Source organism: Mangifera indica, chromosome 15 (assembly GCF_011075055.1).
Source record: "Mangifera indica cultivar Alphonso chromosome 15, CATAS_Mindica_2.1, whole genome shotgun sequence".
Taxonomy (NCBI): domain Eukaryota; kingdom Viridiplantae; phylum Streptophyta; class Magnoliopsida; order Sapindales; family Anacardiaceae; genus Mangifera; species Mangifera indica.
In genome coordinates this window covers 3,985,947-3,999,073 of record NC_058151.1, presented here as the reverse complement: position 1 = coordinate 3,999,073, position 13,127 = coordinate 3,985,947, and the positions used below count along the sequence as shown (strand labels likewise).

The 13,127-nt window shown below is 30.1% G+C and overlaps 2 protein-coding genes across 2 annotated transcripts; both read left to right on the top strand.

Annotated features, from left to right (window-relative positions):
* Positions 1-1,145: 1,145 nt before the first annotated feature.
* On the top strand, positions 1,146-5,132 carry LOC123197475 (acid phosphatase 1-like). Its single transcript, XM_044611797.1, has 3 exons — positions 1,146-1,770; positions 2,003-2,212; positions 4,790-5,132. The coding sequence occupies exons 1-3, from the start codon at positions 1,352-1,354 to the stop codon at positions 4,965-4,967; spliced, it is 807 nt and encodes a 268-aa protein (XP_044467732.1). The 5' UTR covers positions 1,146-1,351; the 3' UTR covers positions 4,968-5,132.
* Positions 5,133-9,625: 4,493 nt separating this feature from the next.
* On the top strand, positions 9,626-12,601 carry LOC123198280 (putative kinase-like protein TMKL1). Its single transcript, XM_044612960.1, has 2 exons — positions 9,626-10,465; positions 11,101-12,601. The coding sequence occupies exons 1-2, from the start codon at positions 9,976-9,978 to the stop codon at positions 11,691-11,693; spliced, it is 1,083 nt and encodes a 360-aa protein (XP_044468895.1). The 5' UTR covers positions 9,626-9,975; the 3' UTR covers positions 11,694-12,601.
* The last annotated feature ends 526 nt before the right edge of the window (positions 12,602-13,127 follow it).

Below are 13,127 nucleotides of genomic sequence, written 5' to 3'. Positions count from 1 at the left end.
ACTAGGGATGATGTACTAACCTTTTTTGCTATTTTCGGTAGTCAAAAAACTCAAAAAGTCGATGGAAAAGACAAAAAGTTGTTGCGCTTGTAGAAGACCCTTTTTCTTTGAATTTAAACAGTGATTCTAGGGGAAAAAAGTCGTAGGAATTATGTAAAATTTTTTGTTTATATATAGGGGTAATTTGGTTATTTTATAAAATAAAAACATTTTTACTTAATTTTTATAGTTTTGAATAATTTTTTTAACCCCCTTTATTTTAGGCATTTCATATAATATCCCTTAAAAAAATTAACTTTATATAAATAAACAAATAAAAGTTCATTTTTTGAGTAAGCCCCGTTAAGGTTCATAAGAACACGACATAACCCTAATTATACTCCAAATTTTGAGATTTTATTAGGCCAACTCAACATAAAAACCCGTTAAACTCATGGGTCCTATGGGCCCACCTCTAACACGCATGTCAGAAGGTTCGCTTTAGTTCGTGATTTTGTGCAATTGGGGCCATGCTGCACGTGGCAATTTCATTAAAATATTTTCCACATTCTTAGCATATTCTTTAAATTTGACTTATTTGGATTACTTTTATAAATTAGGTTTTGAATACTCACGTCTTTTAGCAAACTGTAAATATATTTAATTTTAAAAATGCATCATTGCATTACCGTTTTCAATAAAGTAAAATTATTTGTATTTATTTTAAATATATAAATATATATATTATTATATAATTAAATAATTTTAAATTAAAAATAATATCTAATTATATAATAATATATATAAATATATATATATATATAATTATATTTTTAAAATAGGTACCCAAAGTATTATTTTTTTCAATAAGGTTAATAGAAATTTAATTTGTTTTTAGAAAATAAAATTATTTTTAAATTGATTTCGGCCCAGTGATTTTTTAATATTTTAAAAAAATAAAATAGATTTAGAATTAATGTAAAAGGGGCTTTAATCCTCTCACTTTATGCACCAGTCAACGGCATTAAACAGAATCAAATGGGTCCCATTTGCCACGTCATTCACATGTCACCCGCCACCGCCACTCCTTAAATCTATTCCTGTGGTGGACCATCACATCTTTCCCTCCAAACAAAATCACCCATCAACATCAAACCCTAACGTTTTAGTTACCCATAACACCGTCCTTCTTCCTCCTCCACTTGCCTTCACTCTCACGTCAACTCTCTGCAAACCCATTGCTGTTTCAAAAGTCTTCTTTTCTTTTCTTTCTCCCCGTGCCAACATAAAAAAATTGACTTTTTATCTTTTCTTCCATTTCTAATAATCCACATTTCATTTCATTTCTTTCAAACTTTTCCTGATCTCAATTATGGGATTTTTCTTTAGAGTTTTTATTTTGTTTGGATTGTGTTCTCTTGCTTTCTCAAATGAGGCATTGGGCTCTAACGAGTTCCCGAGACCTTTGATTGTTCAATACCCGGATAATATAATCGAGACCCGGTTGACGGAGCTCGATGAAGAGGTGAAATTACAGTGTACGAGTTGGAGATTTTCGGTTGAAGCCAACAATATTGGGCCGTGGAAGACGATTCCTCGTGAATGTTTGGAGTACGTGAAAGATTACTTGATGGGTCGAGGTTATAAAATGGATCTCGAGAGGGCTTCTAACGAGGCTAAAGTTTACGCTAATACTGTTCAATTGATCGGTGACGGCAAAGATGTGTGGATTTTTGACATTGATGATACTTTGTTGTCCAATCTTCCTTATTATCAAGAGCATGGTTATGGGTAAGTTCTTTCTTTTTCTTAATTAAAACATATATAATTTTCTGTTTGGTTGCTGGAAAGTATGGAAGGGAGATGGGAAATGGACTTATTTTGACACTTTGTATTGATTTAACATTATAATTTTATTCTTGTTCATACAAATTATGCTATCTGAGTTGATTGGATTGGTGACCTTTATTGAAATTAATTTTGATCCTTATTTGTTTTGTTTACTTTTATTGGGAATGTATAGCTCCGAGATATTTGATCCAGTAGAGTTTGATAAATGGGTTGAGAAAGCCATGGCACCAGCTATAGAACCCAGTTTGAAACTCTATGAAGAGGTTCTAAAATCGGGCTTTAAGATTTTCTTGTTGACCGGGCGTTATGAAAATAAAAGGGCTGCAACAATTGATAATTTGATCAATGCTGGGTTTCAGAATTGGGACAAACTCATTTTGAGGTGCGTCTTGGTTTCTTTATGATTTACAACATAAATTTTGGGATAATTTAGTTTTGCATATCTGTATGTTTATAATAAAACATTTGCAACTTGTGCTCTAGTTATCTTGTGGATGCATCTCAGTTCTAATATGATTTTAGACTTGATCATGAGAATAAACACAATAGCATGGTCTAGCTGCTTTCCTAAGCTTCTGATACTTTGAGTTCTGTGTCCACAGAAGCTTTCTTGATATTGTTCTTGAACACTGATAAACAACTCCTCTAACAATTCAAGCTCACTTAATCTAACACAAACAACTGGACAAAAACAAACTGATTTATTGCTCTCAACACACTAGTACACTTTTTATTGCAAGAACAAGGAAAAATATAGATTGAAGAAGAAAAGTTGTTTGGGGATAAGAAGTGTGAATGTTGCCCTTAGCCGAAGGCCCCCTTGGGTAATTCCTTGTTCTTCACCTCCTGTTCTCTCTTTTTATAGTCCTTTTTCTGTTTCAGTTTTCATTTTTCCCTTCATTATGCTTAATTCTTGCCTAATGGTTTTGCCTTAATTGAAGCCTATTTGTTTTGCTTGGATGGATGCCTTTATCGTGATGTCTTGTTTGATTTTTTTTTTTTTTTCAGTTATTTTTATCCGAGATTATGATAGCCAATTCATTGCTTGAAAATTTGTCTTTGATTGTTAACTTGCTTGATTGATGGTCTAACAAATACATTATATTTTAGTATCTTGAGAATAATGGCACTTCCCTTGTAAGTTGTAAATCATTCTTTCTAGTTCAGGTTCTATTGTTTTGTGAAGAGGGCATATTTTGAATTTTAGTTAGGGAATTTACTACTTTTGATATAATCAAAAGGGAAGGCCTCGCGAAATGTGTTACCTGCTTGTGTGAATTGTGTTGGAAAGTGGTGAATATTATAACAGTCTTTGCATTGTCTGTTGTCTTAAAGTATGTGGGAGAAATGGTTTTTGTTGGATTAGGTTAATGCTGACTGTTGGTAAGTTCACCGTATCTTTCCCTTCTGTCAATGCTTCTTTGTGTGTCAATGAGAGTGATTCTTTGAAGGTAGTCTAGTTCACAATTTTGTTGTGTTTAGAGAAACAGAAGGATATTTGAGGATAAACATGAGTAGTCCTTTTCTTTGGGAAAATACTGGGTTATTTTTTAGTTTTCTAATCAACGGTAATCCAAATATTATATCTTTGAGATTAGAGGAGTGATGAGAGGGATGCCTTTCCTGGGTTTTTATGTGGTGTTTGCCAGCATGGCATCATCTTCAAAGGAGAGAGTATTGAAACCCATTTTATCGTTGTTATTTGATTTATTTATTTCTGGGTAGGAGATATCCATTCATTCACTATTATTAATTCTTTTCACTCTTTGTTAAGCTATTTAAATAGTCATTTGTGTATTCTACCACATATATATTGAATGTGTGCACTCAGTGTTAAGGATGACAGTTGTACCCTAAAATCCAGGCCACCTCCCTACCCTGTATAGGGAAGCGATTTCAGAAATAAGCGGGGATGGGGACAAAAAAATCCCCACAAGCAGTGACAGGGAGAGAAATCTCCTCGTCCCACTCTGTTCCTTGAAGAATCCTTTTGACCCTTCAATGCCACTTAGCATTAACCACTAGTTCAATGGTAAAAGTGAGGAAATGTAATTTTTTTTATTTATTATTTTAATTATGAGAGTTTTCGTCACTAACTATAATTGGAGTGTATTGGACATTTTGTCTCCACCCACATGCCTAATCACACTGTATTCTTCTATAAATTGCCCCCTCATTATTCTCAAAAACCTCTTCCTCCTTTGAGATTTAGGTCTTAAGCGCTTCTAGTTTTCCCTTGTCCTGTTTTTTCAAGGGCCAAGTTTGTGGCGCTCTAAAAGACAATTGTTTTGCTTGTTATCTTTGTGGCTTTGTTGGCTTCTGGTGTTATCCAAAACCCCAGAGAGTCGAACCCTGCCATTTTTACTACAATTTTTTATTGTCTTGTTACCCTGCCAAAAAAGAGAGCTTTTTTTCCTTTTGTAAATCTTGATGTTGAATATCTTGCTTTTGATGTTTGAGATTCATGTCTCCAATTCTAAATGAAATCATCTGTTCAGGGTTTATGATCAATTCCTCTGTCAGATGTAGGATCCATCTTGTTCAATCTTTCTCAGTTGTGTTCCTCTATTGTTTCTATGTGCTTTCATAACTAACTTGTCTGTCAAGCAGGGATGGGTTGGGGCAGGGAAGAGGAAAGGTATTTCCTTGTGGGGTGGGGATAGGGATTTACTGTAATCCTCATAGCAGCATTCATCTTATTTTCTATTATTTGTTCTTAGTATCCTTATTAGGTAAATCAATTGTACTTTTCTACTCTGTATATGTCCTAAATCATAAATAGATGGAAAGAGAACTGACGAAACTTTATTTTTCATTTTAAAATAGGTCTAGATCAAAGCATGAGTTACTTTAATTATATGCATTCTTTTTGTATGCCACTATGTCATATATCAGAATCACAGTGCTGCTAATGTTTATGCAAAGTCTGAATGAATCTTGCCTCTTTATTGCTGTGCAGAGACGCTGAGGACCATGGAAAATTGGCAATAATTTACAAGTCAGAGAAGAGGAATGATATGGTTAAAAATGGATTTCGAATTCTTGGAAACTCTGGAGACCAATGGAGTGATATACTAGGTTCTTCAATGTCCACTCGTTCTTTTAAACTTCCGAATCCAATGTATTATATTCCCTGATGGCAGAGATTGTATTTCAATTGGTTATATTTATAATAAGTTCTGATAAAACATATAGACTATTGTTCTTGTCAACTGTAAAGAACTCACAAAGATTGTTGAACTGAATAACTAACAGTTCCATACACTCAAGTATACAATACATGATATTTGATTCTTTGAACATTTTTTTTTTTCTCTGGTATCACACATGAAAGATGCCTTGATTTCTTAGAGCAAGTAGTAGCATAAAGAATTTGACAATGTTTTCAAGTAAAATGATCCCTTAATTCTTGATGTGTTTAGTTGGTAAGTGAGAATTTGAGGTATATTTTGATGAGCAAAATATGGTAGGATCCCAATTTGCGGTAAATGACCCATCTTTTTTTTTTGTTTTAATTGCTTATTGTATTTGATGTAACACTCTTAGTTCTATAACTCAGTTCACTGTCAAAATATTATTCATTATAAACACACAGTTCATTATGACATCTTTGGAGATTGCTAGATTCAGTTCAGGCTTCACTTACTCATGCATCGATAGAAGTGTCTTCCTCGAATACTCAAACGGTAACTAGGACTTAAATACACCCAATTTACTCCTTACCTATCATGCACCAATCACAGAAATTATTGGGTATTAAAGATCTTGTAGTAGCAAACAAATGGTTGAAATTAGTGGGGTTTAAATTGGCTTGCCTAATCCAAGTAGAGAGTTGAACCTTCTGGACTAGGCAAAGGCTCAAACCATGTGGTTCCTAAAGTGGAGGTCACAACGTGAGGTTGGTTAAATACTTTTTGAACTCCTTAAATATTAAAACGTGTTTTTAGTTACAAAGCTTAAAAGAAAATTCATGATGGATTGTATGTCTAAAATAGATAATGTCTTGATAATAAATCATGCTATTGAACTAGAGATTATCAATTAATCAAAGGATATATAGGGAGTTTGAAAATATATGTTTTGATTTTGACTGGAATTTTAAAATGTAAATAGGCTTGTACAAATGAGTTGTATTAAGATGTAGGGTTGATAAACTGAATAGCTTTTAGGAATATAAATATATAGAATATTTGAAATGCTTATTGGAGAACAAGTGTGGTGTTATTAAAACACCTTAATTCTTATACACGCTACTATATCAATAAAATTATATATATCAATTTTGAATATATAAATAGATACATATTTAATATATATTATCAAGTGATTGAGTGATTTTGAATTAAGGATAAAATAATACTTAATCATATAATGACACCTCATATCTGTATTTATTATAGTCAATTTTTTTAAAATATTGTATAATAATTAATATTTTACTTGAAAGAAAAAAGTAATGTAATAAGAACCAATATATGTCGATGTAAGAGCAAGACAACTGACTTTAAAAGTATGTTTAGTTTGGATAATTTTTTATTACTAAAAGCGAAAGATTTTTGTAAAGATAGATTCGTTAGAATATTATTAAATATAAATTATTATTATATTTGATGAGAGGTAATAAAAAAATATTAAAATATTATTTTATTTAAATGCTCTTAAACATAATCATTTTAAAGTATTCTTCCGATTACTTATTATATTTATTGAAAATTAGAGTATTTTTATCATAAAAAATTTATAAAGATATAATTAAAACAAAATCAAAATTATTTTGATAATCTTTTAATACTTAAAATAAAAATTCATATCATTATAGATAATAAAAAGGTATTAAAATATTTTATTATTGATAAATTAAATAAAATTATATTAATAATAAAAGATAAACTATTAATATAAAGCAGACGAAACAACTCTTGGGAAGGCATTATCAAATATATTAATTGCTCACTAGTGTCTCTTAACCTAAAAGCACATTCCATCAACATTGGAATTTTCTTGTCAAACTCTTATTTTATTATATTAAATTATATATATATAAATAAATATTATTAATTGATATAATTAAAGGTAATAATATATGATTAAATAATATAATTATTTATTTTTTTAATTTTAAAATTATTAAATCATATATTATCTTGCCGGATTACGCGGAGAGATCTAAGTGGATTGGATTACGCACGTTTTAATAAAGAATGATGAAATGTGATAACGTGGCCAACTAATGAAATTGAGAACCCGACATAATGTTTGCTCATCACCCTGTGCCCTCAATCATTTTAAATATATAAATAATTTTAAAATATATATAATTATAACAGAATTATATGTATAAATAATAAATATTATTATATTATTAAGTATTATTTTTATTTTATTTTAAAATTATTTAATTATATGATAATAATTTATTATTTATATATATAATTTTATTAAAATAATATAAGATTACGTAAATTAAAAAAACTCTTATAAAACACGTGGTCCAATGTCAGACGCCCTTGCGGCCTTTTTGTCTGGACACTTCGTAGGTATGCAAGTGACCTGGAAAAACACAAAATAGCATGGGTGAGGCCAATAATTCTTTGATAATGTGCTCTATGCGTCAAAAATTTTACTTTTTCTACCGTACATTAATTATAATTTTTAAAAAATAAATTAATAAATTAATAACAAATTTTTTTAATTAATATATTATATATATTCAATTTCTACCATCATATTTTTTAAAAAAATTTTAATTAATAACACCGGTTTGTCTAGGAACTAAATTATATCATTTGTTTCAATTTGAAGATTTGGTTCGCCATGAAAATACTTGGCATTATTATCATAATTATAAGGACGTATCATATAATATAATATAATATAAATAAAAAATAATATGTATTTTAAAATATATTAAAATTTGAGATAATATAGTATATATATTATATTATATAATAAATATTGATAAAATTAATGATATAAATCGATACACTTGTTTTTACTCAATTGGGCATATAATTAGGAGATAGATACAAACTAGACTAAGCTTGCACATCCTTTGGCTTGAGTTTGATTCAAATATAATATGATTCGATTTGAATTAATAATTCATATTTATGGCTCAGTTCGATTTGGATTTATGGTTCAAATTGATGATTTCAATTTGTGATACAGATTTATGACTCGAGTTCATACCTTATTGATGAAATGTTATTTTTCCCAAATAATAAGCAAAACTATTGATTCGAGCCAAATTTGCGCCCAACCAAACTGAAAATGTCCTAACTTGAGTTTCTTTTGGTTCTAAAAATGAACAAAATCTTTTAATTTGAATTTAACTCAAATTTATATTAAACAAATTCAAGTTAAACCAAATCGAATTAAGTTTATTTTGGAGAATTGAGCCGATTTACTTCGGATGTCGCTCAAAAATGGGTCACTCAACTAAATCTATTTTCTTTTGTAAAGAAAAAAATAATTTTCTTATAGTAATTAGGTATTTAATATATAGCTACATATTTCAATTTTTTTTTTAACATTACTTATTTTGTATAATAAAGTTTAATTACAATTTTTAGTTTATATTCTTTCTTGACTATGTTAGTAACAATTTGATAAAATAATTTTAGTTTTTCATTTATGTTTTAAAAATATTAGTGACCTTAAATTAAATAAAAAATAAAATAAAAAAACTTTAAGTTAATTTTTAGATTTTTTTTAAATATATCATACGATATGATAAGTTATATAATATCAAAATTATATTTTTAATATAAAATATAATATATAACTCAAGTATTATAATTTTTAGAATTGCTCACCAAACATCGTGTTCAATATTTTATGAACATTGTTGATGTTTTTATTTTAAATTTGGTTTAAAAATTCTTTTAAATTAAACTGCATACACCCTTAAGTGAATTGTTGTTACATTCAAATCTTGGTCATTGGATCAATCAAATCCTATCCAAACTTTAAAACAATGCTATTCATACAGTTTTGTTTGTACACTGGGTGTTGAGTTGAGGTTATATATGATGTTGGATTGGGAAAAGAAATAATATATTTATTTTTAATAGATAGGTAATATATATATATATATATATATATATATATATATATGTTTTTAATATATAATTTAAATATTTAAATAATATATCATATAATTAAATAATTTTATATAATATATTATTTATATATCTAAATTATATATTAAAAATATTTATTTTATTAATATTAAAATAAATAAATTTTTGTACATTTGGCTAAAATCACTAATTAATTAATAATTAAAAAAACTTTCTCTTATTAATAATATTAAAGTAAAAGTTTGGTACAGATAGGAATGATTATGGGATGGCAGTAGATTTGTGTCAACACAGCAACAATCAAATCAGTGTTGGGTAGAATATTAAAAATTTAATTTTTTTATTATATATTAAATATTATATAATAATATTTCTTAAATATATTATTATTTTAAAAAACATTATGAATATCGTCAAAAATTTTTAGATATATTTTATTATATTATATTTTAAAAAATATATTAATTTATATTAATAATATATATTATATTTAAAAATATATATTTTTATTTTATAATTATTTATTATATTATATTTATTTGATATAATTTAATATATATTATTTTTTATTAATATGTTGCCATATTGGTAATATATCATATTGTAAATGATATTGTACCCATGAATGCTGTCGCTTACAGAGTTGTACAAAACAATGGAGTCGAATTGCATACCAACAGCACATTGATCTGTCTTACTAGATTCTGTTAAAAGTACATTTGCTCTCTCCTTTCTTTTCCATCTAATTTCTACCTGCAAAAACATCATCCTCTCTCTCTCATCTTCTTCCTCGAACCGTTGTCCTAATTATTCATCCTTTTCTTTTTTTCAATTATAAGCGTTGCTGCGTTGGGCTGCAAAGTTCCTATCTATCTTCCTCTTGTTGTCTTGTCTTCCTTCCCCTGCTTCTCTTTCCACCTGAACTGTACCCTTTCCATTATACTCAGCTAAACACTCTATATTCCCATTAATTCTATCTCTTTTATGTCTTTTGCATTCTACCCAGATCTTGTTTCTTTCTTTTCTTTGTCAATACACCAGATACAATCACTACTCTTATGATATGAGAAACACCCGCATGTTGAAAGTAGTCCTTGGGCTGACTTCAGCCACTATTTTTCTCATTTTCATTGTCATAGTTTTCTTTTACCTCAAAAGAGCTAGAAAAGGAGAGCAAGATGACTTGGAAGTAAACAATAACCACAAAAATGGAGCGGAAGACATTGAAAGGGAGGATCTTGTAACTTTCCAGGGAGGTGAAGATCTTACAATCTGTGACATTCTCGATGCGCCTGGAGAAGTAATAGGTAAATCAAATTATGGAACTTTATACAAGGCCTTGCTGCAGAGGAGTGGCTTGGTGAGGTTGCTCAGATTTTTAAGACCTGTGTGTGCTGCAACAGATAAGGAGTTTGGTGATTTGATTGAGTTGCTAGGGTGCATTAGGCACTCCAACTTGGTGCCTCTTTTGGGATTTTATGCAGGGCCGAGAGGTGAGAAGCTTCTTGTTCATCCGTTTTATAAGCAAGGGAACCTGGCTGAGTTTATTAGAGGTGAGTTTCTTTGACTTGTGTTTGTTTTACTTTCAGAGAGAAGTTTCAGTCTCTTTTTTCCTGGGTTATATATCTGCTCTAGATTGATTTTGAGGACTGAATTTTACCCACTGAAAAGTTGTCGATTTTCTTATAAGATCAATGTTTAAATTCAATCAAGGTGACAAAGCTTGATCTTGACCCATTTGAGAGCAAAATACTTTCTGATATTTTTTAATAATAACTTTAGAACATTATATGGAGTTCTTTTAGATTCCTCTTTTGAGTTCTTTAGCATCTTAGCATTATTCTTCTGGGATATGCCTCTGGAATTTTCATTTTGATTCAGTTAATATTTTGGTGTGTCTTGTAATCTTCAATTGAACAGTAGTATCGTGTTCATTTTGGCATCTTTTAACTTGTACTAAATATAAAAGTTAAACTAGTTGTAAACTCTTACCAGTTTAATTTGTCTTTTAACTTAAATTGCTAATTGTGATAGTAGCTTCCTTTATTTATTTTATTCTTGTGTCCTTTCCTTCTTATTCCTTACTAGGGGATTAATACTTGATTTAGATTTGTTTTGTCTGAATAAACTTTTGATTTCTTTGTCTGAATAGTTTACATTATGAATGGAAAATGTTTCCAATGAGCAGGTGGAAATGGTGAGTCTCACAAATGGACCATCATTTATGGGATCTCCTTTGGTATAGCTAGAGGATTGGATTATCTCCACACAGGATTGCTTAAGCCCATAATTCATGGAAACCTTAAGTCGAGGAATATATTACTGGATCGGAATTACCAGCCATACATCTCTGATTTTGCATTACATCTTCTATTAAATCCTACTTCTGGGCAAGAAATGCTCGAAGTTTCGGCTTCTCAGGGGTATAAAGCTCCTGAACTTATCAAAATGAAGGATGCAAGTGAAGAGACTGATATATACAGTTTTGGGGTAATTTTGCTTGAACTGCTTTCAGGAAAGGAACCAATCAATGAGAATCCAACTGCTGATGAGGACTTTTATCTGCCAAATTTCATGCGAAATGCACTCCTTGATCATAGAATCCTCGATTTGTATCATCCAGATGTGCTCATAAGCAAAAACGATAGTCATGAAAACCCAGTCACCGAAGAATGCGTTCTCAAATTCTTTCAGCTTGCCATGTCTTGTTGTTCTCCTTCTCCTTCTCTTAGACCAAACACTAAACAAGTCTTACAGAAGCTTGAAGAAATTGGAAGATAGGAACTTTTGGCATTGTGCTGAAATTGAAATTGATATTGGTGATAGGCCATTGTAAGGTTGATTTATCTATATTAAAATTTTCTAACATCAACATCTTTGATTGTGTGACAATAGTGATGACAATGACATATGTAAGGAGCACATGAAAATTGTATTTTTATTAAAGCAAAAAGTTGAAATTTTTTGGCTATGGAACAAAGACTCTGGACATTGTTGGAGAAAGTTTATTGCTGGGTGGCAAAGGTTGCGTATGTTTTAGCCATATATCCAAAAAGCCTAGCGGATTGGTGGTTGGATTTGTTCATTTTCAATATCAATATATCGGCGGCACAACATGGCGGATCAATTCTGGTCCCAACTTGAGCATGTGGAGGCACATAAGTTTGTGAGAAGAGCCAAATTTTCAATAGGAAAATTGTATGTTTCTTCTTGGACCTCAGCAGCAGGACCTCTAAAGTGTTTGGATATTTGCATGAAGAATAAAGTAGAACATGTTACCTCTTCAAAGACTCGAATGGCCCTAAAATTTGCGGGGACTTTGGAGTGAAGCTGATGTTTTTATTCCTTCCAACAACAGGTCAGTGTCCAAACTCTAATGCCATGCCCATAGTTGGCTTAAATTTGCGGTTTTCATGGTTGATGATTGGTTAATTCTTTGACCCACTTCCTGAAATACCATAGTGTTAATGCCATTGCAATATTTTGCCTGAAGGATCATCGATTTTCAGATTTGTTCTGATTAATTATGAACTTGTTAATTGTATAATCAGACAAATAAATATGCTTATCATATATCAGATATTCTCTGCAGAACATTCTTATGTTGAACCCTTCAAATGTTTAGCTGTGAAGGGGATTACTTAATTCTTAAACTTTTAAATAATAAGTTAAGATGGTACTTATCCAAACACATTGGCCCATTGCTCATGCAAGTTTCCTTTTAATTCTGTAATATCTTCTGCCACTAAATCAAGGCACTATTTCTTTGTCATCACTACAAGAAGATTTGAAGTATTTTTATGTAGATCTTTGCCACCGTTTACTTCAACGAAGCTGCCCCAAATTTTCTACTTTGGTGGCTTTTCTCAGGAAAAAAAGTACTGTTTTCTCTGAAAATAGTTGTTAATGCTTTTCTGGGAAAGTGCTACAAAAGCATATCCTGAAATGAACATATTTCCTGCTGTAGAAGAATTTTTGAACAATCCCATTTCGGTTAAATTATCTGTATTTTAATTATGTTTTTCAGACTCATGAAACATACCTTTCAATTAATAAGTCAACCGGAACTGAAACGTATTAAGTGTTGACAATTTCATTCGAAGCTTTATTTGACAGTGCAACCCAACAAACCGATTAAGACTCTAAATAATAACCTTTAACATAGAGGCCAGAGGACTTATTCCCACCCAAAGCGTATTGTTTTATGAAATTTTT